Source organism: Synchiropus splendidus, chromosome 2, assembly GCF_027744825.2.
Source record: "Synchiropus splendidus isolate RoL2022-P1 chromosome 2, RoL_Sspl_1.0, whole genome shotgun sequence".
Classification (NCBI taxonomy): Eukaryota; Metazoa; Chordata; class Actinopteri; order Syngnathiformes; family Callionymidae; genus Synchiropus; species Synchiropus splendidus.
The window spans coordinates 17,775,930-17,800,407 of record NC_071335.1 but is presented as its reverse complement, the minus strand read 5'-3'; the positions used below and the strand labels follow the sequence as shown (position 1 = coordinate 17,800,407).

At 44.5% G+C, this 24,478-nt stretch overlaps 2 protein-coding genes across 4 annotated transcripts; one reads left to right on the top strand and one right to left on the bottom strand.

Annotated features, from left to right (window-relative positions):
* The first annotated feature begins 444 nt into the window (after positions 1–444).
* LOC128754599 (nuclear distribution protein nudE homolog 1-B-like) lies at positions 445–4,414 on the top strand. Of its 2 annotated transcripts, XM_053857324.1 has the most exons (9): positions 445–602; positions 908–1,034; positions 1,118–1,271; positions 1,615–1,763; positions 1,829–1,965; positions 2,085–2,243; positions 2,313–2,398; positions 2,466–2,620; positions 2,766–4,414. In XM_053857324.1, the coding sequence occupies exons 2-9, from the start codon at positions 949–951 to the stop codon at positions 2,857–2,859; spliced, it is 1,020 nt and encodes a 339-aa protein (XP_053713299.1). In that variant the 5' UTR covers positions 445–602; positions 908–948; the 3' UTR covers positions 2,860–4,414. The 2 variants fall into 2 exon arrangements, with proteins under 2 accessions (XP_053713299.1, XP_053713298.1); XM_053857323.1 differs by having other exon boundaries at positions 2,085–2,398.
* On the bottom strand, positions 4,406–24,449 carry LOC128754598 (myosin-11-like). 2 transcript variants are annotated; one of them, XM_053857320.1, is made up of 42 exons: positions 24,342–24,449; positions 22,106–22,470; positions 21,867–22,023; positions 19,060–19,087; positions 16,894–16,993; positions 16,745–16,771; positions 15,082–15,174; positions 14,926–14,989; positions 14,642–14,740; positions 14,439–14,582; positions 13,125–13,220; positions 12,937–13,055; positions 12,709–12,861; positions 12,468–12,641; positions 12,223–12,396; positions 12,049–12,163; positions 11,783–11,976; positions 11,598–11,719; positions 11,462–11,531; positions 11,229–11,389; positions 10,776–10,884; positions 10,570–10,701; positions 10,273–10,479; positions 10,058–10,195; positions 9,869–9,992; positions 9,624–9,795; positions 8,934–9,146; positions 8,722–8,866; positions 8,449–8,655; positions 8,282–8,386; positions 7,931–8,083; positions 7,620–7,868; positions 7,343–7,555; positions 7,059–7,271; positions 6,828–6,989; positions 6,622–6,750; positions 6,461–6,549; positions 6,271–6,394; positions 5,989–6,197; positions 5,806–5,914; positions 5,555–5,727; positions 4,406–5,057 (listed from the first exon to the last, which is right to left on the bottom strand). In XM_053857320.1, exons 2-42 carry the CDS (start codon positions 22,445–22,447, stop codon positions 4,928–4,930), a joined length of 5,937 nt encoding a protein of 1,978 aa, XP_053713295.1. In that variant the 5' UTR covers positions 22,448–22,470; positions 24,342–24,449; the 3' UTR covers positions 4,406–4,927. The 2 variants fall into 2 exon arrangements, with proteins under 2 accessions (XP_053713295.1, XP_053713297.1); XM_053857322.1 differs by lacking the exon at positions 16,745–16,771.
* Positions 24,450–24,478: the final 29 nt, after the last annotated feature.

Sequence of the window (24,478 nt, the reverse complement as noted above, 5' to 3'; positions counted from 1 at the left end):
TCCACCCGTCAGGAACAAAACAACCCTGGACACGACTCCATATTGATTATATTTGTACTGTAATAAGGAAAAGTACAATTACCTCCAAATTTAAGATAAGGAAACCACAAAAATTATTATTATTATTATTATTATTATTATTGTTACTATTATTATTATTATTGTTGTGGGTCTTGGGGACAATTGTTCATACAGTATTTGACTTGATGTCCTTTAAGTCACATTCCGGGGCCGCACACAGTTCCAGTTCAGGTCAGTTGAGCTGCTTGTTTTTTGCATGACTATATAGCAACTGGCCTCACAAAGCATGACGCATTCATTCACAACGAATGATGTACAACGTCTAACTTTAATGTAGCAAACGTCCTGCGGGAACGCCCTGAATAACCCGATTGGTTAGAATCTGCTGTCGGCATCTATATTGACCAATAGGAGTGAGGGATTCTGGCTTAGTTTGTTTTTGGTTGTTTAATCGCGTTCTTTGCTAAACACGATGGAAGAGTAGCTAATGTCGTTTATCCCCGACGTATTACAAACGACAACAGATTATTAGTGCATAAAAGTACCTTCAGTGTGGAATATTTTGGCTGCAGTCTGACTAGGTGAGTCGGCTTTAAGGTCTGTTTAGCAAGCTGCGTTAGCTTAGCATAAAGTCCAACCGATGTAGTGAGCGTTGTTCTCGTTGTAAAACCTCTAAAAAGTACTTTTTCAAATGTCGTTGTGGTTTGTTCGTTTAACACGAGTATGTAGTGTCGCTCAGTCTTTCGTATCTTTCTATTGTGGAACTATTCTGAAGTGGCGATATTGTTTGAGACGTTAGCAAGTTAGCTATTGCTAACTGTAGTATCTGTGATGTTGTGGGCAGATGGAGAAAGCGTTCACGACTATTGTGTTTTAAACTCTGCAGTTTGCAGTTTTTTTTTCATCTCGTCACTGGAGCCAGAGGAAATGGTAGAACCACCAAAACACGCCTTTGCTTCGATAGAAGAGGAGCTGGGCTTCTGGAAAGACCAAGCTCAGAGGCAGCAGCAGCGGTAACACCCACACGAAGTTTGTTATCATCCGTGAAATCTCTTATTTCTTTTACTGACTGCCAGCGGCCTTTGTTTGTTACCAGAGCCGAGGAGTCACAAGAGGAGCTGCAGGAGTTCCAACAGATGAGTCGAGATTATGAAGCGGAGTTGGAGGCTGAATTAAAACAGTGTGAAGGCCAAAATAAGGAGCTGAGATCAGAAAACAGCCGACTCCAGATAGAACTAGAAAACATAAAGGTATTCAAGCAGTGGAGAACCACATTGTCAGTGGAAAAACTACATGTTCATGAGTGTATGTGGGTTGGATTTATGAGTAAGTGGTGACTAAATATTACAGCAAATCTGTTGCTTTGCAGCTGATCATGTTCCACCTCTATGAGTTTTGAGTCTTTGAGTCTTATCTTAAAACTCAACCACTTTGCTTTAACAAGGATAACGGTGACAATGCCGTGTTTACTCTTCTTATTCTTCATACTTAATTTAAACTTGACCAACCTTGAACTGATCTATAAAATCAAGCTGCCACTGAAGTCTGTGCTGTCGTACTGTGCCGGGGCTGATGGCTATGTGATGCTTGCAGGAGAAGTTTGAGGCCCAACATTCCGACACGTTCCGTCACATCTCCACTCTGGAGGAAGAGCTGACTGAGACCAAAGCTGTCAGAGACCACCTGCAGAAGTACATCAGAGAGCTTGAGCAGTCCAACGATGACCTGGAAAGGACCAAACGGTCAGTACCTCCATCTCCGTCGCCCGACTTGACTCATCATGAGCTGGCCTGCCTTTGTCTAACAGGGCCACCATCATGTCCCTGGAGGACTTTGAGCAGCGGATGAACCAGGTCATTGAGAGAAATGCTTTTCTGGAAAGCGAGCTGGATGAAAAGGAGAACCTGCTGGAGTCGGTTCAGCGACTGAAGGACGAAGCCCGAGGTAAACACAGACAGACAGACTGGCTACTGTAAAAAGCAAACATGGCGGCGAGAGGAACGTAGTAAAACACTCTTCCATTTGAACCAATATATGTTCCACAACACTTTCTCTGGTTGCAGATCTTCGCCAGGAGCTGGCTGTGCGTCAGAAGGAGCGGCGGCCCTCCAGCAGTCTGGGCAAAGACAGCGACCGAGCTGACCTGCTTGCTGCTAACCCGGTCACACCATCTAAACCCATGAGCTCCTTCGTCACGCCGCCCGCGTCCAGCATCCGCAGAGGTGAGCAACAGAAACGACAGTTCACTGGTTATAAAAAAATCCAACATACTCACCCTGACTTTGCTGTAGGCGACGGGCTAACAGGGACACCCCTCACTACCTCTGCTAGAATATCGGCTCTAAATATCGTTGGGGAGCTCCTGAGAAAAGTTGGGGTAAGTGACCTTTCCAGAGCAACAAGTGATTGTTGGTGTCGTTTGAGACCCTTTCCATCTGGTTCAGAACCTGGAGTCCAAGTTGGCCTCGTGTCGAGACTTTGCCTACGACACCTCAGTCAGCAGACAGGCTCTTACCGCCGGTCCTGGAAGCCCTTCAGGTGTGGAGGGAAGTGGTGACCTCCAAAGCAACTGCATGAGCCCCCCTCCTCAGTATGACAGGTAAGTGTCCCTCACACTTGGATGAGGAAGCTGCCTGCACCAACAATTCAACATGATTTTAGAAATACAAGCCAGTTGCTGTGGCAGAAACTCAATTTTCTATATGTCTTGTGTGGGTATTCAAAGTCTCCGTCTTGTCTTGCAGTTTAGTGAAGCGGCTGGAGTTCGGACCTGCTCCTCCAAGAGGGATGTCGCAGGGCGCACAGTCTCCACAAGGGGGAGTCAAAATCCTGCTATGAAAGAGAAGCAGGGGTCGTCCAGCCAATACATGACCCCCTACTTTTTCACCAAGCTACGGGACTTTTTTTACGCTGACCTGCAAAACAGTTGCTACAACTTAACCATGTATGTCGCATCACAAGGGCCGCGTCGGTATTCCTCGCTGGTTAGTGGTACCTAGCAACAGTTACTGGGATGTAAGCTTACTTGAAGCAAACAGTTGTTACATGACTTAAAAAAAACAAGCTCACGGTGCACTTCTATTTTTGGTGACATTAATCTGCGTGTTCTGACCAAGTCTAAACCAAAGCTGTAACAGATGCAGAGCAAGATGATGTTGGCGAATCTGACAAACCTTCAGAGCCGTGTAAAAAGGGTGAAAACGTTCATGCTCTCCACAGTTTGACAGAGTCATCATGAATTTGTGGTGTTTCCGTCACCATCAAAAGGTTAAGGTTCTCATAGAAATTGTGCCCAAGCTTCAAGAAGAACAGGATTTCTCTCTTTATTTCACCTGATTGTTTTACTACAGATATGAACCAATGTGAACGCACAAGACTGATATTAGTGCCGTTTGGTGTGATCGGTGCCTTGCTTGTGGGCGTCCCGAACCCTTGTTCTTCTGCTGCCCCAGGCCATGTTTTAACTTGTCAGATGAGCATTGTGTCGACGCGCCGTGGCTGTTCATGTTTAACAAGATGTTCATCAGCTGGAGTGTTTATTTTTCTAAACAGATTTTAGTGGGTTTTTAGGTGAGCACAGAAGCATGAATGAATGTATAGGAGACATTCCCTTCAGGGATCGCCCTCGTGGGCAGTTGGGGAACAGAAGAGTAGAAGCAATAATAGATTTTAAGAAGCACACAGAGGATAGACTACGCTGTGTACGACGGCTACTCCTTATAGACTTGTATTATAGATGAGCATATCGAGGTAGAGGGTATAATGACGTGGGATTGAGGTTGTCGGTGGTTAGCTGTGGAGGCAGTTGTGAAGGAGGATTCATCGCTGGCTCCAGTTCTCTGCTGTAGAAAGATTATACTTTGGCTCAGAATAATAACAGAGGGTCTGTGATGCTTAGGTCGGCATCTCTATGGTTGGTCATCGATCAGATGCCATTTGTGGTGTTGAGGGAAAGAATGCAAGAGCAAGGCGATGTCCTCACTCCCCTCTGTCCTTGACTTTGGAAAGGGAATACTTGATAAATCCGTCACATCCTGTGACTCGGTGGTGTAAAGCCGAATCAACGCTATGTCGAAAAAGCTGCTGTGTAAATCGTCGTGTAGCTAACATCAGTATCTCCTGCCGTGTAGTTGAATAGCGAGAGCAGAGAAATGTAGCAGTTATCGAGTGGTATGCCATCCAGCAAGGTTAAATCCAAGTATCTTTAAGCAGCTGAAGTCTAACAAACTCATGGTTTCTGCTCTCCTTACCTTGAGCTAATGTGTATTTAATGCGTAAACACTGTGACGCCTGGACTGTAAACGTGCCTGAGACACTGAATCATTAACAGTTTCTGTTGACTGATCTTACTGACCAAGATGGAAACATTAAACGGTGAAAATGATTTGTCGCTTTTTTATTTTTGAATTTTTTTTATTCGGTGTGCAGGTGTTTCAACATGGTATACAAGAAGTGACACATGGACAAACTTTTTTGTTTTGTTTTTTTTTGGGGGGGGGGATCTCAGCTGGACAAATGTGTCGCCAACAAGCTAGCAGGTTGAAGTGTCTCTAAATATTTGTACATGAACAAAGGTGGCAGCAGTTTAATAGTTGGTGATGAGTTGGATAACTGAGGCAGCACTGACGGACAGATGGTTACGGGATAATAATCTGGCTCAGTGCTGCTGTGAAACATGGACAGCAGTCACAGGCGACAAGGGGGACGTCGACACTTCGCAGGCTGGTTAATTAGAGGCACCTATTATAGAGCAACCCTTGTTTAACAAAATCATCAGTGCGGTTAAAAACAGTGTTAAAGAGGTGTTAAAACAGCAGAGCCTCTGTTATCGCTTTGTGTCAAGGAAAGTGCTCGCAGAAAACCGATCGGTCAAAATGATGTCTGGTGATGGCGTTGTCTTGGGCTGCTAATCCATAGACCTGGTTCCGTTGAAGTCGTTTTGGGAGTCGCCCTCCTCCTCCGAGGCATCCTCGACCACTCTTCGGCCGCCGCCTGTTCGCCGAGGGGTGCTGGCGAAGGAGGACTCGTTTCCACGCCTGCAACACCGCAGAACAGACAACTCAGTGGCGCGATCTCGAGCGCCAGGAAGTTCTGCGCACACGCACTCATTTTGACTCCTGGATCAGGAAAATGAGCTCTGGTTACGGCGGTCGAACCAAGCGGTGAGAAAAATATGGCCACAAGGAAAACACAATCGGTAATTTTGTCACCTTCAATCTGGATTATGGGCGATGAACCATATTTATCTCTGTCAATGAAGATGGCAGGTTGAAGAGTGAAGGAAAAGGTCTGCTAGTTTTATGCGGTGACAGAGGCACGCTTGAGGCGTACTAGTACCTGCTGTGTCACTCCTTGGGTTCAGGATTGCCTCTGGAATAGAGATAGACACCAAGGTTTGGTGCTTCACATGATACTTATCAAGCTAGTGCTACCTAATCTCTCTGAGTCAGACGAATCATAGAAGTTGAACACTGCAAGCCTCAACCCCCTGAAACTGGCTGGCAGAGTCACCATCTCAGAACTGCGATCCTACCTGAGTTTACTCTTCAGGGAGTTGACTTCTCGACTCATGGCGTCGTTGGCCTCGGTGGCTTCGTCCAGCTCTCGCTGCAGCTTCCTGCGTGCAGCTGTGGCACGCTGAGACTCCTCCTCTGACTCCTCCAGCTGCCGCTTCAGCTGCTTCATGCGAGTATTTGCCTTCTCCGCCTGGCGCGCGACAAAACGGCAACATGCTCTCTGTTCATTTGTCCTTCTGAGAAAGCACCTCTGATGTGTAGCTGTTACCTGATCTTTGTACTGCTCCGACTGCTTCCTCTCGTCTTCCACCTGCATCATCAGGTCCTTCAGTTTCTTGTCTTTCTGGCGCAAGTTCTTTGCGGACGTCTGCTTATCCCTGAGGAAAAAAGATCTCCAAATATGAAGCCCACGTGGTGATCGCCAGCAGAACAAAGACAAACCACGACTGACCGATTCTCCTGCTCCAGCTGCTCCTCCAGCTGAGCCACCTTAGCCTCCAGGGCAGAGATGGAGGACTTGAACTTGGACTTGACCTGGTTCTCCATCTCCTGGAGTTTGGCCTTCAGCTCTTTGTTCTGGCGCTCCATCTGCTGCCGGGCGCTCTCGTTCTTCTGCGCAGTGGTGCGCTCCGTCTGCAGCTCGTTGGTCAGCTGATCCACCTGCAGGGGGCGGAGCATCTGTCAACGTGGCAGGGCGGAGGACGCCAGGCGACTGGCGGCGAGGTCCACTCGCCTGCTGCGTGCTCTTCCTCAGCCTGTCGTTGATGAGCTCCATGTTGCCCTGCTCCTCCTCCAGCTCTTCCTCCAGCTGCGAGATCTTGGCTTCCAGGCGGCGCTTCTCATCGGCCAGAGCCGACCTGCACACAAGCAATGGCCGTTGCTGACCTCCGCTCCGTGAGGATCAGAGTGACCTCCACACCTACTTTCCAGATGAGTTGCTGGCCAGCTCGTCTGAAAGCTCATCTCGCTCCGCCTCCGCTTGTTTCCGAGCTCTCTCAGCTGCTGCCAGATCCTGGAACACCGGACAAGGTCAGTCAGAAGCTGTGGACCCACACTCCCTCTGCTGATCACGGAGCGTGGCTACCTCCTGCAGCTGCATGAGCTCGGCCTCCAGACTCTTGGCTTTCCTCTCACTCTCCTTGGCAGTGGTCAGCACCTCCTCTCGCGCAGCTCGAGCGTCCTCCAGCTCCCTCTGGAAGTCCTTCATTTGAGCCTGTGGAGCACGCGGTGCAGGTGAATAATCCAGAAAACCGACGTTGTGTCTGCTTCTCCGAGGTTTGAAATACTGACCTGCAGCTTGCGGAGCTGCTTAATGGCCTCATCTCGTCCCTTATTGGCCGTATCAATCTGCCCCTCCAGGTCTTTCATGTCTCCTTCCAGCTTCTTCTTGGCCGCTGCAGCAACTGTCCTCTGCTTCCGTTCGTCCTCCAACTCCGTCTCCAACTCCCGCACCTGCAGACGAAGGAGCGGTCACCTCAGTGTTGTCCTCCAGATTTCTCACTTCTTTCCCCTGAACTCCACCTGTTTGATGAGCTGCCTCTTCTTCTCCTCTCCCATCTCGTCCCGCCCCTGCAGGTCTCTCTCAAACTGGGCCTTCAGAGCCTGCATGTTGACCTCCAGGCGCAGCTTGGCATCTTCGGCCGCCTGCAACTCGTCCTCCAGCTCCTCCAGCTGTGTTTTCATCTCATCCACCTGAGCCTCCAGGCCTCGCTTGGACTTCTCCAGCTCGTGCACCTGCCGTCAGAAGAGCCCGTAACCAGTTCAGTGCACGTGAACCAGACACATGTTGAAGTGAAACGACCTACGTTCTTTCCAACATCGTCTTTGGAGCTGATCAGATCTTCCATCTCCAGCCTCAAAGCCTTGTTGGCTCTCTCCAGCTCCTCCCTGGCATCCTGCGCCTCCTCCAGCGCTCGACTCAGAGACAGAGCTTTGGTCTCCTTCTCTCTGGCCTCAGCTTCTGCTCTGTCTCTCTCATCTGCATATTTGCTGGAGATGCTCTTCTCCTCAGCCAGCATCTGAGAAGAACCATGTGTCAAAACAAAATCCATCTCCATGGCAACAAAACCTGCTTAAACACACCTGGTCAAACTTCTTCTGCTTCTTCTCCAGGTTTGAGACGATCTGTCTCTGGTTGTCCAGGTCCATCAAAGTGTCCTCCAGCTCCTGCTGCAGACGGTTTTTGGTCTTCTCCAGCTTGTCATACGCTGAGGCCTTCTCCTCAAACTGGGTGTTGGCGGCTTCCAGATCCCTCTGAAGACGCTTCTTACCTTCCTCCAGCAGCTCGATGTTCCCTGACATTTCATCCAGCTTCTTCTTTGCATCAGAGAGCTGCAGGGGATGAAAGGCGACGTCAGTTCCGACAATGAACCAAGTTCTGCTTCGTCTCTCACCTGGATGTTCAGGGTGGACACGTGTCTTTCCACATTTCTCTTGGCCTCCATCTCCTCCTCGAGCTGCTCTTGTAGACTGTTTTTATCATCTTCTGCTTGCCTCAGCTTTGTGGAGAACTGGAGCTTCTGACGCGTCTCCTCAGCCAGCAGCTCCTACAGCAGCAAGTCAGGTCAGAGTGTAGTTTGTAAGTCTTGCTCTGAGGAAAATGATGGATTCCTCCTGAACCCATGCATTTTGAGGAAACTTTTGAATTGTGTTTTCTGTTCTTTAAATCTTGTTACAGAAAAAAAGAATGAATTGATCCAAACTGATCACGTAATAACACGCTCACGACACCTGCTTCCATTCACCTGAGTGTCCTGCAGCTGTGAGCTGAGACTGGAAACATCTTTGCTCAGCTTGATGTTCTTTCCTTCCGCTTCATTCAGTAGGTTAGTCACGCTCTCCAGCTCCACCTGACCAAGACAAGCATCTTTCAGTGTTGGAACGACGTCCCTCAGCGGCGTCCCTCACCTACCGTGATCTTGGAGCAGCGCTCTCCCAGCTCAGCCTTCTGCTTGTCGCTGTCGGTGAGGCGGGACTGCAGGTCGTTCACCTGTCCCTCCAGCTTCTTCCTTTTGTGCTCGCCATCCTGTTTGGCCTGCACCAGCGAGCGCACCTCCATGGTTAATTCTGACGTCTCCTTCTCCAGAGCTTGTTTGGCCTTCTCCAGGTTTGACTTCACCTGGGCGAGGAAGGAAACACTTTAATTCTCAATAAAAGACATTGAGAAAATGCTGCGCTGACTTACTCGTTTGGACTGCTCCAGCTGCTCCGTCAGCTCCTCCACAGCCTGAGTGTGCTTCTGTCTCATCTCATGGACCTGAGCCTCATGAGTTCTGTTCTCCTCATCCATGGCCCTCTTCAAGAGAGTCACTTCCTGCTCACGCTTGGCTCTGTGAATCACATAATAATCCAGACGTCAAGGTTAAACATAGATTTATATATTCATATATATCAGACCTTAATTCCTGTTGGGTCGCCGTGGTGTCCAGAGTGTCCTCCAGCTCAGATTTGAGAGCCTCCAACTCTTCTCCAAGGTCTCGCTTGATCTTCTCAGCTTTATTCCTGGCTGCTCGTTCAGAGTCCAGATCTTCTTGTAGGTCTGAGATGTGTCCCTCCAACTCCCTGATCTTCTTTAGAGCGTTGTTCTTCTGAGCAGTCTCATCTTCTAACCTGAAATTCAAATGGTTTGACAAAAAGTCTGGGTGAACATCAAGCTGATGTTCAATAAAATGTGAATCTACGCTAGAAAGAATCAGCTTTTAGGGATTACTCCTTGCTAAGGCGCCTGTACCCGAGTCTGACGCATCCATGGACGAATGGGTCACAGAGAAATATGTTTTTCGCAGTGAGGGGTAGATGAGGCTTCATGACACAGTATTGAAGGGTCGATGAGGTTTCTTGAAACAGTGTGCTGGTTTTCAGAGGCCACCAGGTGGCACTGTCTGCTGTAAAATGTTTGGATTTTAATAACTAATTCAATGAAACCTCACATCATTTTTGAACCAAGAGCACCATCTAGTATCCTCTGAAAATTAGAACACTGTTTCATCACCCCTGCAATACTGTTTCATGGTACCTCATCTGCACGTCACTAGTTTATTTTTTGCTTTTTTTTAGAATAACCAAGATGAAGCACTGAGTAATGACCTGGCTAGGGCGTTCTGTAGCTCCTCCTCCTTCTTGGCCAGCTGGGCTTTGAGGTCAGCAATCTGTGCCTGCAAGTCTGCTATCTGCTCCTGAAGATCATTGGACTCGGCCTCTAACTTCCTCTTCGCCTTATCCAGCTCCTGTCGACTCTTCTCCTCTTTCTTCAGGCGGACTGATGGGTTCAATAAAAGGTTGGCGTGGGTCATATTTGGGTGATGAATTTGATGAGCAAGAATCCAGACTACCTTCCAGCTCAGAGATCATGGACTCATGTTTGTTCTTGAGCTTGGTGAGATTCTTTGACTTCTCCTCCTCTTCAGCTAGGTTGGTGCTGTAGTCGGCGATCCTCTCTTCCATATGCTTCCTCTCCTACATTATCACATAAACATTTTTAACCGCTTGTTTTAACCCAGAACCATGTTGCCTTCAAGCACCTTCAGCAGCTTGTTGTTCTGGTCCTCCATCACCAGCACATCATCCTCCAGCTTCTTGATTTTCCCCTCGCACGTTACTTTTTCCAGCTGCAGCTTTTGACGTGCGTCCTCCTCTTCCTCCAAATGCTCCTCCAATTCCTGTATAAAAACAATCGAACAGGTTGTGAATAATTCAAATCATATTCTGGTGATGAACCTGAAGCGGAGATCTGGACCTGCATCTGTTGTTGCATCTTCTTTTTATCCACCAAAAGAGACTGAGCACGTTCCTCCTCCTCATCAAGTCTAGCCTCCATTTCATGTAGAATTTCTTCCAGCTCTTGCTTCTTAGCTGCCAGTCGCACCCTCATCTCCTCTGCCTCAGCATACAGCTCTGTCTCGGCCTGCAGCTGCTCCTGCAGGGCATTCCTCTCCTCCAAAACCTTCAACAGGGGGACATGCCGTGAGCCCAACAGATCTTGGGAGATCAAATATATAGTTAAATATAAACATATTTTATATTCTGTCTTTACCGCAGTGTGCTTCAATGTGATCTCTTTGAGTTCCGATTCAAACTTCACTGCGATTTCTTTGGACTTCTGCAGCTCCTCGTCCTTCAAGCTCATCTCTTCTTCTTGTCGGGTGACTTGGAGGAGAGGCTTGACCTGTCATGCAGGAAGAAGTGCGATGAGAAATAGTGCTTTTTTGTTTGAATATTTTGCTTTTTTATAAATCTGACCTTGGTGAAGAGTCTCCACCATTGCCAGTTCCTGAGTTTGAGATAGGCTGCACAGTTCCTCTGAATGACTTTCATGGCAGTAAGTTGCTGCTGTCTCTTACTGAACGCCCTGGAAACAAAAAAAATACGGATTGTAAACTACTCTACTTGTCCAAATCTGCTTTCTCTAATTTCGTCTTTTGACCTTACACATTTTTCAACCATTATTTTTTTCTTATCTGACTCAGATGCTTTCATCTTGCTGTCTCCATCTTCAAGTAGGTCCTTTGTTAATCTGGCTCTGTATCACGCATGAATCTGCACATTCTTATGCAGCTCAGCAACAACACTATTGGTCAGTTCTACGGGGTCAAACCTGCGTTGACATACAAAACCACTACCTACTGTATACGCTATAACTTCCCCTCCCAAGAAGACATCTGTGAAATTAAGTCAGTGAGTCTGTGTTCATACTTTCGGGCCAGATATCCTCGGACCTGAGCCTGGAAAGCGATGATGATGACTGTGATCTTCAAGTCTCTCTCCTCCTCCAGCTGTGCCAGGACTCCTGTACGGAAGAAGATCTTGCTCTGTCCGATTCGGTAGAGGTTTGGGTCCAGGTCCAAGTGCTTGATCTAGAATATCGGCGAGTTGAAAGATTCAGTGGCTTTCAAATGGGAAATCTTGATAGGAAATGCTGAGCTTACCATGAGACAACAGGCCTGTTTCCCGTCCATAAATCCTTTGGGTATTGCATTGGCAGCCAAGACTTCATATCTGTGAGGAGAGGGATAAGTCGGGACTCAAGCAGAGAGGAGAGTGAAGGTGCTTAACCCCACTCACCGCTGACGAAACTCCTGGAAGACAATTCGATTTGGAAATCCTTGTCGGCAGATTCTGATCCCTTCCAACACACCGTTACACCTCAGCTGTTCCAGGACGAGGTGGGCATCAAGCTTCCCTGCCTGATCAAACGATCAGATATTATAGCTGCGTTCAGATGAGGTACACTGGTGACTATTCTTTACCCTCTTCTCGTGGTTGGGAATGATGCATCTGACAAAGTTGGGCTGGGTGTTGTGCAGCGTGGTCATGAGTTTGGCCAGAGACTCCTTGTAGAGCTGCCCCACTGTGCGGAACATTCCCTTCTTGGTCTTTGAGCTACTCGGCATTGAGCTGTCGGACATCTTGGCTAGCGTGTCCAGACCCACCACTCTGTCAGCTGAAAGAGAGTATCACACAAACATGTGCTAAATCAACGCCACTGAGCTAAGAAGGAAAAAATAACTCTTACAGTCTTTCCAGAGATCTTGAACAAAAGAGCTGGAGGAATTGCTCAGCAGCGCTGTGACATTGTCATTCAGAGGGTCCATGTTCTTAGTCAACCAGGCGGTGGCGTTGTAGTCCACCTGCAAGAAAGGTGAAGGTTGAAATAACAGGCACTAAAAGTAAGTGAGGATTTGCTGACCTTCCCAGCATAATGGAGAATGGAGAACTCTGTTTTGTCTTTGAGCTGTTTGGGTTTTGCAAATTTGCAGTGAGTTCCTTGTGTGTTCAGGAGTTTCTCCACAAATGACACATCAGTGGCTTTGGGGAACCAGCATTCTTCATCCAGCAAAGCAAGAATACCGGGAGGATTGTTCTGCAGACAGAATGAGATCATCAACACGGCAGGATTCCAAAGGAGGAAAACTGAACTTCCCATCCACTTACTGGCCTCTCAATGAGCTCGATGCAGGGCTGCAAGTCGAGGCCGAAGTCGATGAAGTTCCACTCGATTCCCTCCCTCTGATACTCCTCCTGCTCCAGGATGAACATGGTGTGGTTGAAGAGCTGCTGCAGCTTCTCGTTGGTGTAGTTGATGCAGAGCTGCTCAAAAGAGTTGTCCTGCAAGACGCACGGAATAGACCTATGTAGCTTTGTCTCGACAAGTGCTTTCAAGAAGAGAACACACCTCAAAGATCTCAAAGCCAGCGATGTCAAGGATTCCCAAGAAAGACGCTCCCTGGCGCTTGGTCTTGTCCAGGGCTTTGTTGACGCGGGCCAGGATCCAGCGGAACAGTCGTTCGAACACAGCTTTGGCCAAAGCTTCCACGGCAAAGTCAGCCTGAGAACAGCAGAAAACTGATGAGACAGGACGGTCTAAGGCAAGGTAAGGTGATCCATTAAAGGCTGTCGGTACCTGCTCCTTGGTCTGAGCCTTCTGCACCACTTCTCGGCCCACTTTGATTCGAGGAGTGAGGATGGCACGGGTGAAGTCCGTCACATTGATACCCTGCAGGTGACACACCTTCTGTGCAGCTGGAGAGGTTCAGGACTGTGTGAGACTGCAGTGCTAATCCAGGAGATACAGTAGGTTCTTCACGTCACCTGTGTTGTCTGGCATGGTTGCTTGCTCCTGGTTTCTCTCCTTCTTGAACTCAATGTTGCCCAGTTGCATGACTGTGGAACAAACCTTCAGGATATCTGCGGAAGGAAACACAGGTGGAACACAGGAAACAAAGGTTCATCAGCATTTAATCATTTGTGAACTTCACTGCATGCATACTTTACTAGAATGGTATGGTGAAGACCACTGTCAAACGGCTATTTCCCATGCATTCTCTATCTAATACTGCTGCCCTACATCGATTTTATCTAGAACAGTGATTCTTAACCATAGAGCTGCGGCCCGTGGTTGGGCTGCGAGCACCTCCTCGAGGGCCGCTAAAAGTTTTTTGTTTTACACCTTTGGGCCGTGAAGGCTGCGCGATGTATAAAAACTGAGCATCTTGCTCAGTTTTTATACGTTAGCCACATATGGTGGCAGTAGTGTGTCACTGAATTGACTTGCAAATCTGTGATAGTTAACAACTATGGAGAAATTCTTGAAAAGAAAAAAATGATATAGAAAGTGATGCCACCCCCAACAGTAAAAACGGTTCATGAAAGCACAATACTTTTATTTACACTTCACTTATATCGTCTTTGGAGTTTAAATATATTGTTTTTATTTAATGATATTGAGACAACGTTTTATTATATTTATTTTATTCTGAATTCTATTCAATTTTGTCAATTTTCTCAACAGTTTGCATCAAGTGTATTTTTTTCTCCTTTTTTCTTTCGCAAATTTGCTGAATATCACTCGCACCTTGTTCTGCAGCTGGTTGGACTTTTCGATGACAAATAAATATCTTTTCGAAAGATCACATGGTGCCACGCCATTTCACCAGGTTTTGGTTTGTTTACGTGTAAGTAGGTTAAATATGGTTACTGATCTAAAATGAAATCAAGAGTAATGAATCAGTTCTATTCATTCATTTGTTCGGGGAAAGGTGGGCCCCGAGATCAAAAAGGTTATGAACCCCTGATCTACAACATAATTCGTATTCACAGTACTCTGAATACAATGAGTTCAAATAAACAGCAGGTGGCAGTAGCGTCACTGAGTTTCTACATCACTGACTCAGGAGACAGTTTCTCAACGATTCAATCTAAAATACAAACGTTCAGAACGTAAAATGTTCAGAAAATCTAAAATAATAATATAAATAGCAAAAAAAAAGAAGATCAACTCATTTACATATAAAGATAAAGTAGATTTTTCAAACCACCAGTTAAGACTGATAACCCAGGAGTCTTATTTCCTTATTTCATTCCAGTGTTAAGTCGTAAATCTCTCTCTATGTTTCTATGTGGTACCTATTCTCTCCTCGTCTGTGATGCCCATGATCTTCATGGCCTCCATGGTTTCGTCATACATCTCATCGTCTTGCTGGCCGGGGATCTGGACATGGCCAGCGCTCAGAAAGCGATAGTTGGAGAACGGCTCCAGCAGAAGCTCCTCTGGAACGAGAGCTCCAGTGAGCCATTTATCTTCATGCGCATTCAAAGGATGAGCTCACCTCGCAGCTTGTCCTTGGCACCAGCAATCATGTAGTAGAAGATGTGAAAGGCTCTTTCTATCTTGGCTTGTCTGATGCAGCGAGACTTCTCCAGCAGGTCTGAGAGCGTTCGTGTGTTAAAGAACAGAAACACACTCTCTGCTCAGTGCTTTGGCCAAAACCTTTGTTTCACCTTCTCAGCGGCTCGGGTCAGCGTTTGTTTTGACCGGCTTTCATTCAGAAAAAGGGTTTGAGAGGAACATGCTTGAATGAAGGAGTTAATTCGACATAACAAGGAAGGATACAAGTCTCAATGTTGGCTCCAACAATGTATCCAGTGACGTCAAAGTTGATGCGGATGAATTTACCCTGAGATAAGATTAGACGAAGAAGGTGGCAAGGGTTAAAAAAAATGAAAATGCATGAAATGAAAACTGTACAATTGATGAAGCTAAACCTACAAATCGAGAAGAGTTGTCGTTTTTGATTGTTTTGGCATTTCCGAAGGCCTCCAGAATGGGGTTGGCTTGCAGGAGCTGCTTCTCGAGCTCCCCCTAGTGAAGATAGGTAAACGTGGCTGTCACACACAAGTACATGGAGGGTGGGTTATAATACAGATGATAAGGCGATGATTCAAATGAGGGTGAGTTCATGAAGAAGTGTAGAAGTCTGTCAGCAAACAACATGGGACAGTTATCTTCTCTGAAAGCATATTTGTCTTGATGAGACACATAAATATCTCCCTAGACTTGAAAACAAACTGATGAGACAAGACAAAGAAATATGCTGTAAAGGTCTGAAGAGTCCAGTGGGCTTTTACTACTTGGCGACACTCACAAACACAACTGTGATCTCCTTGCAGTGTGAACACTCCAGAACATGCCGATAAGTGAAGCAGACACTCTGTCGCTGCGCTCTAAACTAATCCAGCTGATCAAAAGAACCTGTAACATCATCTTTAAAAACACTCCAGCTTAAAAACAAGGATCCAAAACGGTGTGTCTTGACTCATTTATTAGATGAGTGAGGCTAATAATGCGGACAGAGATACAGACCAGCTTTTGAGGTGCAGACCAGCAGTGACAAAGCAGAGAAGCCCAGCTCATGGCAACCACTGGAGGAGACAAAGCAGATGAAAGAAAAAGAGAAGCAGCTCGCAGAGAAAGAAGAAATTGAAAAGGACTCATCATAGGAGAAATGAAAGGCAGCAGGATGTAAAAATATTTCATGACACCAGATCTTAAAAAAAGGATATCATGTCAATGCATGCGGAGTAATGAACTTCACCACAAAAAAGGCAACACAAGTAAAAGTTAATGTAGTACTAGATGTGGGACTTTAAGATATATGTTTTTTTTATTAACTAAAGACAAATAGCATTAATCTAAGCAAATAACACAGATTAATAAACTGCATTCTCAGTTCCAGGTGCACCCCATGAAACAATGTGATGTCATCAATAAAAAAGAAAAGAAAAACGCTCATCATTGGAGCACTTCCATCATGATGTTTAAGGTGAACAGATTCAACTGAAACTTTTTTAATGGAGTCCCACCCCTAGCTAGAACACTGTCATTAAATATTTAAGTTCAAGGTTCATTTTCTGAGTTTTTGAAGTATTGTAGAAACTGGCTCTAGTATATGATCAAGTTGCTACATCTAGAAAAGGGTAGCTGTCACTCTATTCACAATCCCAGCACAGTGGCACACACCATCAGACAAAAACAATGAATCTAGTCTGAGAAACTTGTGGAGAACGTTGGGAGGTTGTGTTTGAGGGCAAGAGGAGACAACCATGCTCACACTGTGCTTGTCAGTCTGTGAGTGACCCGTTCACCGCAGGATTCTTTCTGACCTCTCTTGCGGTGCAAGGGTGTTCAACACGGGAAACAAAATTCAAACATATTAATCTGGCAAATAACTGGAGGATTGTCACGATGATCATGCAATTCATCTCTCACTGGAGTTGGACACAACACAACATGTTAGCAACTAATCTCTAGGAGGGAAACACACCTCTTGGGAACTAGGTGACACTATTTTCATGCACTTTTAAGAATCACACAAAAACTCCACACGATAAAATAAAAAATAAAAACACTCCAGGCAGTCCCCTTTACTCACATAGGCCAACTGTGTTCCTGATTGTTGCTATTTGGAGGAATATACAGGGTTATTCAAGATTACTCTGGACAGAGTGACATGAGCGAGAAGCAAACAACCCTCAGATCCTTTATTTCATTTAACAATAGTTAGGTAAAAAACATACTTACCGCACTGCTGTCTTTTTTGCCTTTGTGTGAGGAGGCTACGACAGCCAGATACTGGATCACCTTCTTGGTGTTCTCTGTCTTGCCAGCACCGGACTCCCCACTGTGAAAGAAGAGCAAGTTACCAGTCACTACTGACAGTGCTTCGCACTGATCGGTGTCGTTCCACAGTTTCGTATTACTTGTTTTATATATATGCCCAGGGCAAACCATCTTTAAGACCTTTTATGATTCATTTGATTTCAAACATAAGCAAAAACCCTCCCAGAAGACAAACCAGATCACAGACCAAGTCATGCACGGCTCCTTAAAAGGCATGCGATGCTCTATGTGTGTAAAGGTTTGGCAGTACCGAGACGAATCCAATTACTTTGTCCTGCTCTGGTCTGGCAGATACACAGTGTCAGGGCTCTGACTTTAGGCAGACATTAGAGTGATGTAAACTTGTCGGTTATCGGACAATCTCTATAACTCTTCCAATCTACGAAAGAGCCTATTACTAGTGTCCTATGTGAGATTGAATCATGAGGCTCGACTTTTATTTTGGATGCACTTTCTCTTGGGCAGTGGGAGAAAACCAATTTATTACCAGGCTAACTTAATTTGTCAGAGAGTTAAGATCCCTATAAGGTTCATTCTCGTGATATTGTCGCTTTTATTATTTGGCACTGCCGGATATTTCCATGACTCACGGGCCAAAAAAAAAATTTAATTAAGCATGTTTTTTTTTTAAGTGAAGACAGTTAGAAGACTGTCTGTAGCACAAAAAAAACACCCTCCAAATCCACAATGGAATTCAAGAACACATGAGAGTGACAGAGTCAGCAATTCTTATGCAGGTCAAAGGTGTTTGTTCACATCCTGCCACTAAAGCACAGCTGATTATTAGTCCACAGTTTGGTGCTATGACAACATAGAGGCAGTTAAAAATAGCAAATTTAACACCCCTAAAAAAAGATTGTTTATTGACACAGGAAATTGTTCCAAATCCATCATGTTCAAATCTTGATTCTAGATGGATTCTGTGGGTACAAATTTGACTTGTGCTTCAGTGTTTTCTTAAGGCGACTGTTGAAATATTGGATTACTATGCAAGCGGTCCACAGATATCAAATCAGAGACCACAATGTTTTGTTAAGAGAACTGTGGTAAGCCTGGTGAGTTGGAAGAGTTTTGGACAGACTGAACAGCAGCAAGCAAACCCACTGTTCAGAGAACCATCAATGACAACACAAAACTCGAGTCAGAAAAGTCAAGGATCAGTGACAGAATGTGGAAATCAACAAACTTCCTTCTACATTTGGTTCATTCACTTGCTTTTTAGCTGGTCACTTTGCATCACTGTTTACAAAACAAAACGTTTGTAGTCATTTTACGGTATCGAAATTATCGCTACTGTTTTCTATAACACTAGCTTCAATAATGATAATGTATTTGACTATGAATGAATAGCACCAAATGTGCTAACTTACGTGGACCATTAAGCAACAGCTGGTATACTCACACGCATGGACCAGCACAAACATATGACATTCCTCGTGCTGCACGCCACACATTTTTGCCATATATGGCTTTTGCTGAGATTGAACTAAGCTGGAGTTTAACTGAACCAAAATGCCACAAAAAACTACACCTTCATGTGTTTTATCATAGTGCACAACGTAACCCCCCAACTTCAGTAACCAACAGCTGGATGTTTTTCAGGTTTAAATGCATACTTGAGTATTTCAGAGACATGTCAAAGCACAACTGGATTACTTCACAGGACCAAAAAGTAATAAGATAACACTGTGGAGTGATCCTAATGACTCAGTTATAGATTTAGAGTGTGAAATACCATTCATGATTCTGCTAAACTCATTCACAGAGTGATAGAATATCAAAAATGCAGTTGATGAAACGGCACTTCAGATTACAGAGTCAACGGCAATATCTATTCCGTCACTATTTCAACAAATTTCAACTTTTGGTTTCAGGCCGCACTTTGTTTTGGGCAAAGAGAAGAGAGCCTCCTCATTGATCTGAGGTGTCGCAGCTCAGTGACCTCTGTTTCTATGATGGGTTCTGACATATGAGAATATTACCAGAAGGCAGTGACATTCAGCATGTGCAGTACATCAGTTATCACAACATCAATACCAGACTGCTACTTTTGAGAAATTCACTCACGTGCAAAGGATGGACTGGTCCTCGCGATCTGTGGGAGAGAACATAAGCATAAAAATCAGATGGCTTTAAAGAGAAATTTGGCTTTCAGTTAAATGGTTTAAACAGTTTTGTAAGCCGCCTCAACACTTCATATTGTGCCTTTTTTTAAGAATAGTCAATATTCCCAACAAAGAAAAAATAAACTGGAATATTGACTCATTCACACTTCCATTCATTACTTTTCCCAGGCAGTGTGTGTAGATCCATGCAAAATTATGAGATCAATAGAATTATTTGCAACAGAAATGTGCTATTACATATTTATTATACAACGGTAGTGAGATCAGCCATGATGTACGTTCCAGAGACTCTGACTGAAAGACAGGAAGTAGAGTCCCTAGTGGGTGAGCTGGGAGTAGGAAGGATCAGAAATGCACACCATGTGAAATAGTTTGAAGAAGTGAAGAACGGCATATGATTTGGTCACATGAAGAGGAGGAAGGGTGGTGAACGATGAATGTTAATGGAGCTACCAGGTAAAAAGAGAGGAGGAAGACAAAGAAAGTATTTTATGGATGTGATAAATAATGACATGTATCCATTCATCGACCGATTGCTTTAGCAAAAGGCAAGTCTGTGTCACCGTGGTAACACATTTTACCATGAACCAGGACTCTGATCATTATTCTCAATGACTAAATGCAGCAAATACTGAGATCCCTGGAGAGTCCATTGATGCTTGTTTTAGGAATTATTACTCTCCAAAGAGGCAACGGAGGAACAAGTTGTCAATCTCTGATCGGAAGGATGATGCAGTAACTTGCATTGCAAAGTAGCATGCAAGCAATGGTTGGATGTATATCACATAAATCCAAAACATAACTTGGCATCTTGATCATAACCTTGATGGCAGATGAAACATGACAGTGAAGTAACTAATGTTTCGACAAATATTCTTCACACAATAGAAACCACTGTCCTGAAAATCACCTTCATGTGGCTCACATTTAGATCTCACGGACTTCAAAGTCTGAGGCACAATTTAGGGGTAAAGGGAGGTCAGCCAAGATTGCAGGAAGGGTGTTTTAAAACATTCTGCAGTTATCAGTATGCGATTAAGTTCCACCAAACTGAACAGCTCTTGTAAGGAAAAAAGAGTTTGCACCATTAGCTTCCACGTCATGGGAAAACACGCTAGCGCGACAACAATAACAACCAAGAAGTGGCAGCTGCACTGTTTAGTCAGACCCCAAAAAATCTCTGAGACACCAACACTAGAGGAGCCTTCTGTGTACATGTGAGAAAGCTAACATGTTTAGTGCAGTATAAATACATCAACTCACATCCATACTAACACAGCGTGTCAGTGTGGGTCTGCTGGTCAAAAGCTGTCCTCGTAAACTCATCACAAAGAAAGAGATGTATTGCGTATAAAGTCTGCAGTAGGGGGAAGGAAGAGGAAGATGCCATGGAGCTAGAATCTTATCCAAACACCACAAGAACACATTAACCATCTCCCCGTTTGTGTTTACATATTACGTAATGATGACATATTACGTAATGATGAGGTTTTTCAGACACTACATTAGAAGCAATGAAAATACTTTGACGCGTAAACATGCGTTTCAGAGGCTCACACTGCAGGTACCAGGAGAAACGTGTTTCTTCTACACTAACAAAAGATCCTCACTTTCTTCCCACTCACACACTTGACATAAACATCCTTGCCAAGGGAGTCCCATGATTCCACTGATTGTCAGATCTGATAAAAGATGCAGTGAAGCATCAGCCAGGGCAGTAGGAGAGGCCTTTGCACATTCATAAAAGCATGGGTCATTAAAAATGCAGATGCTGGAGAGTCATCAGATTAATGCAGTTTATCTTTCCCAGTCAGAGTCCACTATTGAACCCTCATCTTATGACAACGCTACAATGCAACAATGAGAGTGTGAATGAATTGAAAAGTAACCAGATAGTGGATAAAGTTATGCATTTTTTTTAATAATATAAATTTGTGACCAGCGACCTATGAGCTACAATCATTAGGTTTGTGTATCCACCAGAGACACTTCCTTTGTGCAGCTGGTTCTCACAATATAAACACGGTATACAGTTTCATTTGTCATCATGTTTTACTAGGATAACTGACAACAACAACAAATAAACTGTGAGAAAAGTTGAGAAAGGCTGTGGAAGCTGCTTGGACAGGAAATCGTTTTTAACTCCCCCCAATCCCACTTTACCAGAAAGTCAACTCCTTTGAGAGATCATCGTCACGCAAGAATAGAAGTCAGTGGGCACAGGCCCGTGGACGCACAACACAGAGACGCCATGAGAAACCAAAGTCATGGCGCTGCAAGGGTGAGCCATTTACTGTACTTGACTGCCAATAACTCTGTGTAGTCAACTATAGAAATGACTGGCTGCCAAACAGGAAACAACTCGGCAGACAAGTGGACAAACCATGACAAACTGCTAGGCTTTAACTATGAATGTTAATAACATAAACAACAACATACATCAACATAAAAAACAACTTATTTATATGTGTATTAGCAGCATATTATCCATGAATTATTCATTACAAAGTACAGATTAGTGTCTTATTGGAATGGTGAGTGAAACTCTAACTACTACATTCACTACATACACAATAAAGCTGAATGAGCCACTTTATTTTAAAACATTTGAGGTGTTAAAAGTGATTTTTTTTTTAAAGTAAACTGGTGACTGGCCACAAAGTCATTGTTATATCATCTTTTTCTATTGCACGGCTATTTAAGGGTAAGAGTGGCGGTATCTCTCAGCAATTCAACACAACACAGTACCTTGCATCATGTTTCTGTAGGCGTTGTCGGTGATGGAGTAGATGTGAGGAGGGACTTCATGACGCTTCTTCCCTTTGTACATGTCGATGATCTTCTCTGAGTAGATGGGCAGCATCTTGTAAGGATTGACCACCACGCAGAACAGGCCAGAATATGTCTGAGGGGGTTAAGAATCACCCATGTTGGTATTTTAATTCTAAGCAGGATTTATTCTTGATGCATTTTGTTGTTATACTTACATAAATGAGTCCTGAGAAGTACCTCTCCCGCAGGTTGTGCAACACAGAGGCTTCGTTCAGGCAGGTGAGCTCCGCCATGTCCTCCACCTTGCTGAATTTTGGCGGGTTCATCTTCTGGATGTCATCTTTGTTGACCGTCACCTTTTTGCCGTTGTCAGCCAGCTCCACCAGCACCTCGTCGCCGTGCTCCTCCTTGACACTGGCCGCCTCAAAACCATGCTTTTCTGATGGAATCCACACGAGCTTCTTGGCAGACCAGTCGGCCTGGACCATCGGGCTGTTCAGCAAGTCCTTGTCGACGAAGAGGAATTTTTCATCCTCACTTGTGGCTTTGTTGGACATCTTTACCTGGAGGGAAGGGCCAACTGGAAAAGTAATGGATAATGATTTAAAGACACTTGAGTGTGGACGGATTCATTTTCATAGTGTATATATATATATATATATATATATATATATATATATATATATATATATATATATATATATATATAGTAAAAATGAATCATATTATTTATTTTCTCATGTATTGCCGCTAATAAACTGGTTTATAAAAACATCTACGTCATGATAAAAAATGTCAATTGCTAAACGATGCATCCACCACAATAAATTGTTTACTCAGCAACATTTCTTATCATGTCTGCTCCCCCCTTCATCTACCCACACCCTGCTCCCTCTCTCTCTGTCTGCTTCGATCTTATTTTGTGATGACCATATATGGCCCCCTTCTCTGGAGCAGGACTTTTTCTGCGGACCCAAACAGCAAGGCAAGTGAACTCCCAAACAAAGCCCTTATAGGGAATAGTATGTCTCGAGCCAGCCTGGTGGTTTACTCCAACATGATAACAGGGAGGAAAGGATACACTTCCAGTGTTTGCTAATAGTAATTTTTAATTCTCAAATTGTCCACGAGTTAGTGCGGCGACACCTGTGGATATTGAAGCGGCACAGCAGGCATTACTTTTCTAAATTTGAATATCTATGACACTACTGCCCACCTTCCTTTTCTTACAAGTTTCTGCATCTTGTTTACACTTGGTGAATAACATACACTAATATGTGAACTTCGGTTCGACATTTTCAAAAGCCCCTGAATCAAATGAATAATCTGAGGAGTCAAGACATGTAAGTCGATGCTTTGATGGTCTTCTGCAGATAAAACAGGCTTTCCCTGACCGCATTAAATGCTGCTGAAGCCTCCGTGTCACCCACTTGAACTTTCCTCGCCATTAGCACTTACTACATTTGTGATGTCTCTGTCTTTATTGTGTCAACACAGCCTGTGTTTACTGAGCACAGGAGACTAAAGAGGGGCTGACAAGTTAATAACCTCCATCATGGAGTCTTGCAGATGATGAAAAGAACCTTACATTTTCTGGTAATGACACAGCTACCAGCTGTTCATTCAATTCAAACGAACATTTAACACAACGTTCAGCACTGTAACATTGCAGTGAAAATGATGTGAATGATCGACTCTCATAAATGAACCGGGTTAGCAACCAAAAATAATCAACTGGAGGAAGAGTCGCCCTGGAGAATAGATGACCCTCTATCAGAGGGTGGAGGAGGTTGAACTTGAGGGCCTGTGAATGGTCCTCGCCTCTTGAGCTCAGACTGACTTGTTGTTAATATCAGTGTAATTATCAACAGTCAGAATAGAATAAGCCACACTGTCCTAATATTAGCACAATGAATAAAATAACAAGATGATAAAGGTCACAACACAAGAACAACAAAAATGACAGGATAAGACGTTTGTTTAAATTGAACTGTGTTTGGATGGAAAAGTTATTTTTGCACATTGAATGAATTTTATTTTATAGCATGCAACCTGAAGTGTATATTTATTGACCTAGTAATCTATGAGTCATTCATGTTTAAACATACTGATCACTGAATCGATAATTCTACCGTATATTTATTAAGGAAAACTGCTATTTCACAGTGAATATGCAGATTTACACATAAAACACGAACCAAAGTTTTATACAAAGCTCTAGTTAGCATAGCTGAGGCAAGTGCACGGTACGTACACGTATTTAGTATTCATGGCAACATATTAATAATTATGTTGCAAATAATGATGCAACGTTTTATTAATGCTTAACTGCGTTGTCACTTTTCTTACACTAAATGCTAACGTTTTAGCAGCAGGTGGAATGGCTCGTTACAGACGGACCATGAACGCCTCACGTCATCCGGCAACTTCACTCAACCGCGGTGCACTTACTTTGAAAGAATGACCTGTCGACAGGAGCTCTTGGTTCCGAGAGGTGACGGCTTGGAGAGTCCGGCGCTGACGAGGTACTCGAGAACCAGTCCAAACGACGCCGGTCCATTTCCGCGACGAGTCATTTAAAAGGTGCT

What these genes read in the sequence shown, in the direction of transcription:
- LOC128754598 (XM_053857320.1), bottom strand. Translation starts at nt 22,447, where the DNA reads ATGTCCAACAAAGCCACAAGTGAGGATGAAAAATTCCTCTTCGTCGAC. An exon ending in GCAAAAAAGACAGCAGTGCG is followed by an intron (nt 16,772 to 16,893) that starts GTAAGTATGTTT and finishes TCCTCCAAATAG; the next exon opens with CAACAATCAGGAACACAGTT. An exon ending in GGTGGAGACTCTTCACCAAG is followed by an intron (nt 10,702 to 10,775) that starts GTCAGATTTATA and finishes CCTGCATGACAG; the next exon opens with GTCAAGCCTCTCCTCCAAGT.
- LOC128754599 (XM_053857323.1), top strand. Translation starts at nt 949, where the DNA reads ATGGTAGAACCACCAAAACACGCCTTTGCTTCGATAGAAGAGGAGCTG. An exon ending in TAGAACTAGAAAACATAAAG is followed by an intron (nt 1,272 to 1,614) that starts GTATTCAAGCAG and finishes TGATGCTTGCAG; the next exon opens with GAGAAGTTTGAGGCCCAACA. An exon ending in ACTGAAGGACGAAGCCCGAG is followed by an intron (nt 1,966 to 2,084) that starts GTAAACACAGAC and finishes CTCTGGTTGCAG; the next exon opens with ATCTTCGCCAGGAGCTGGCT.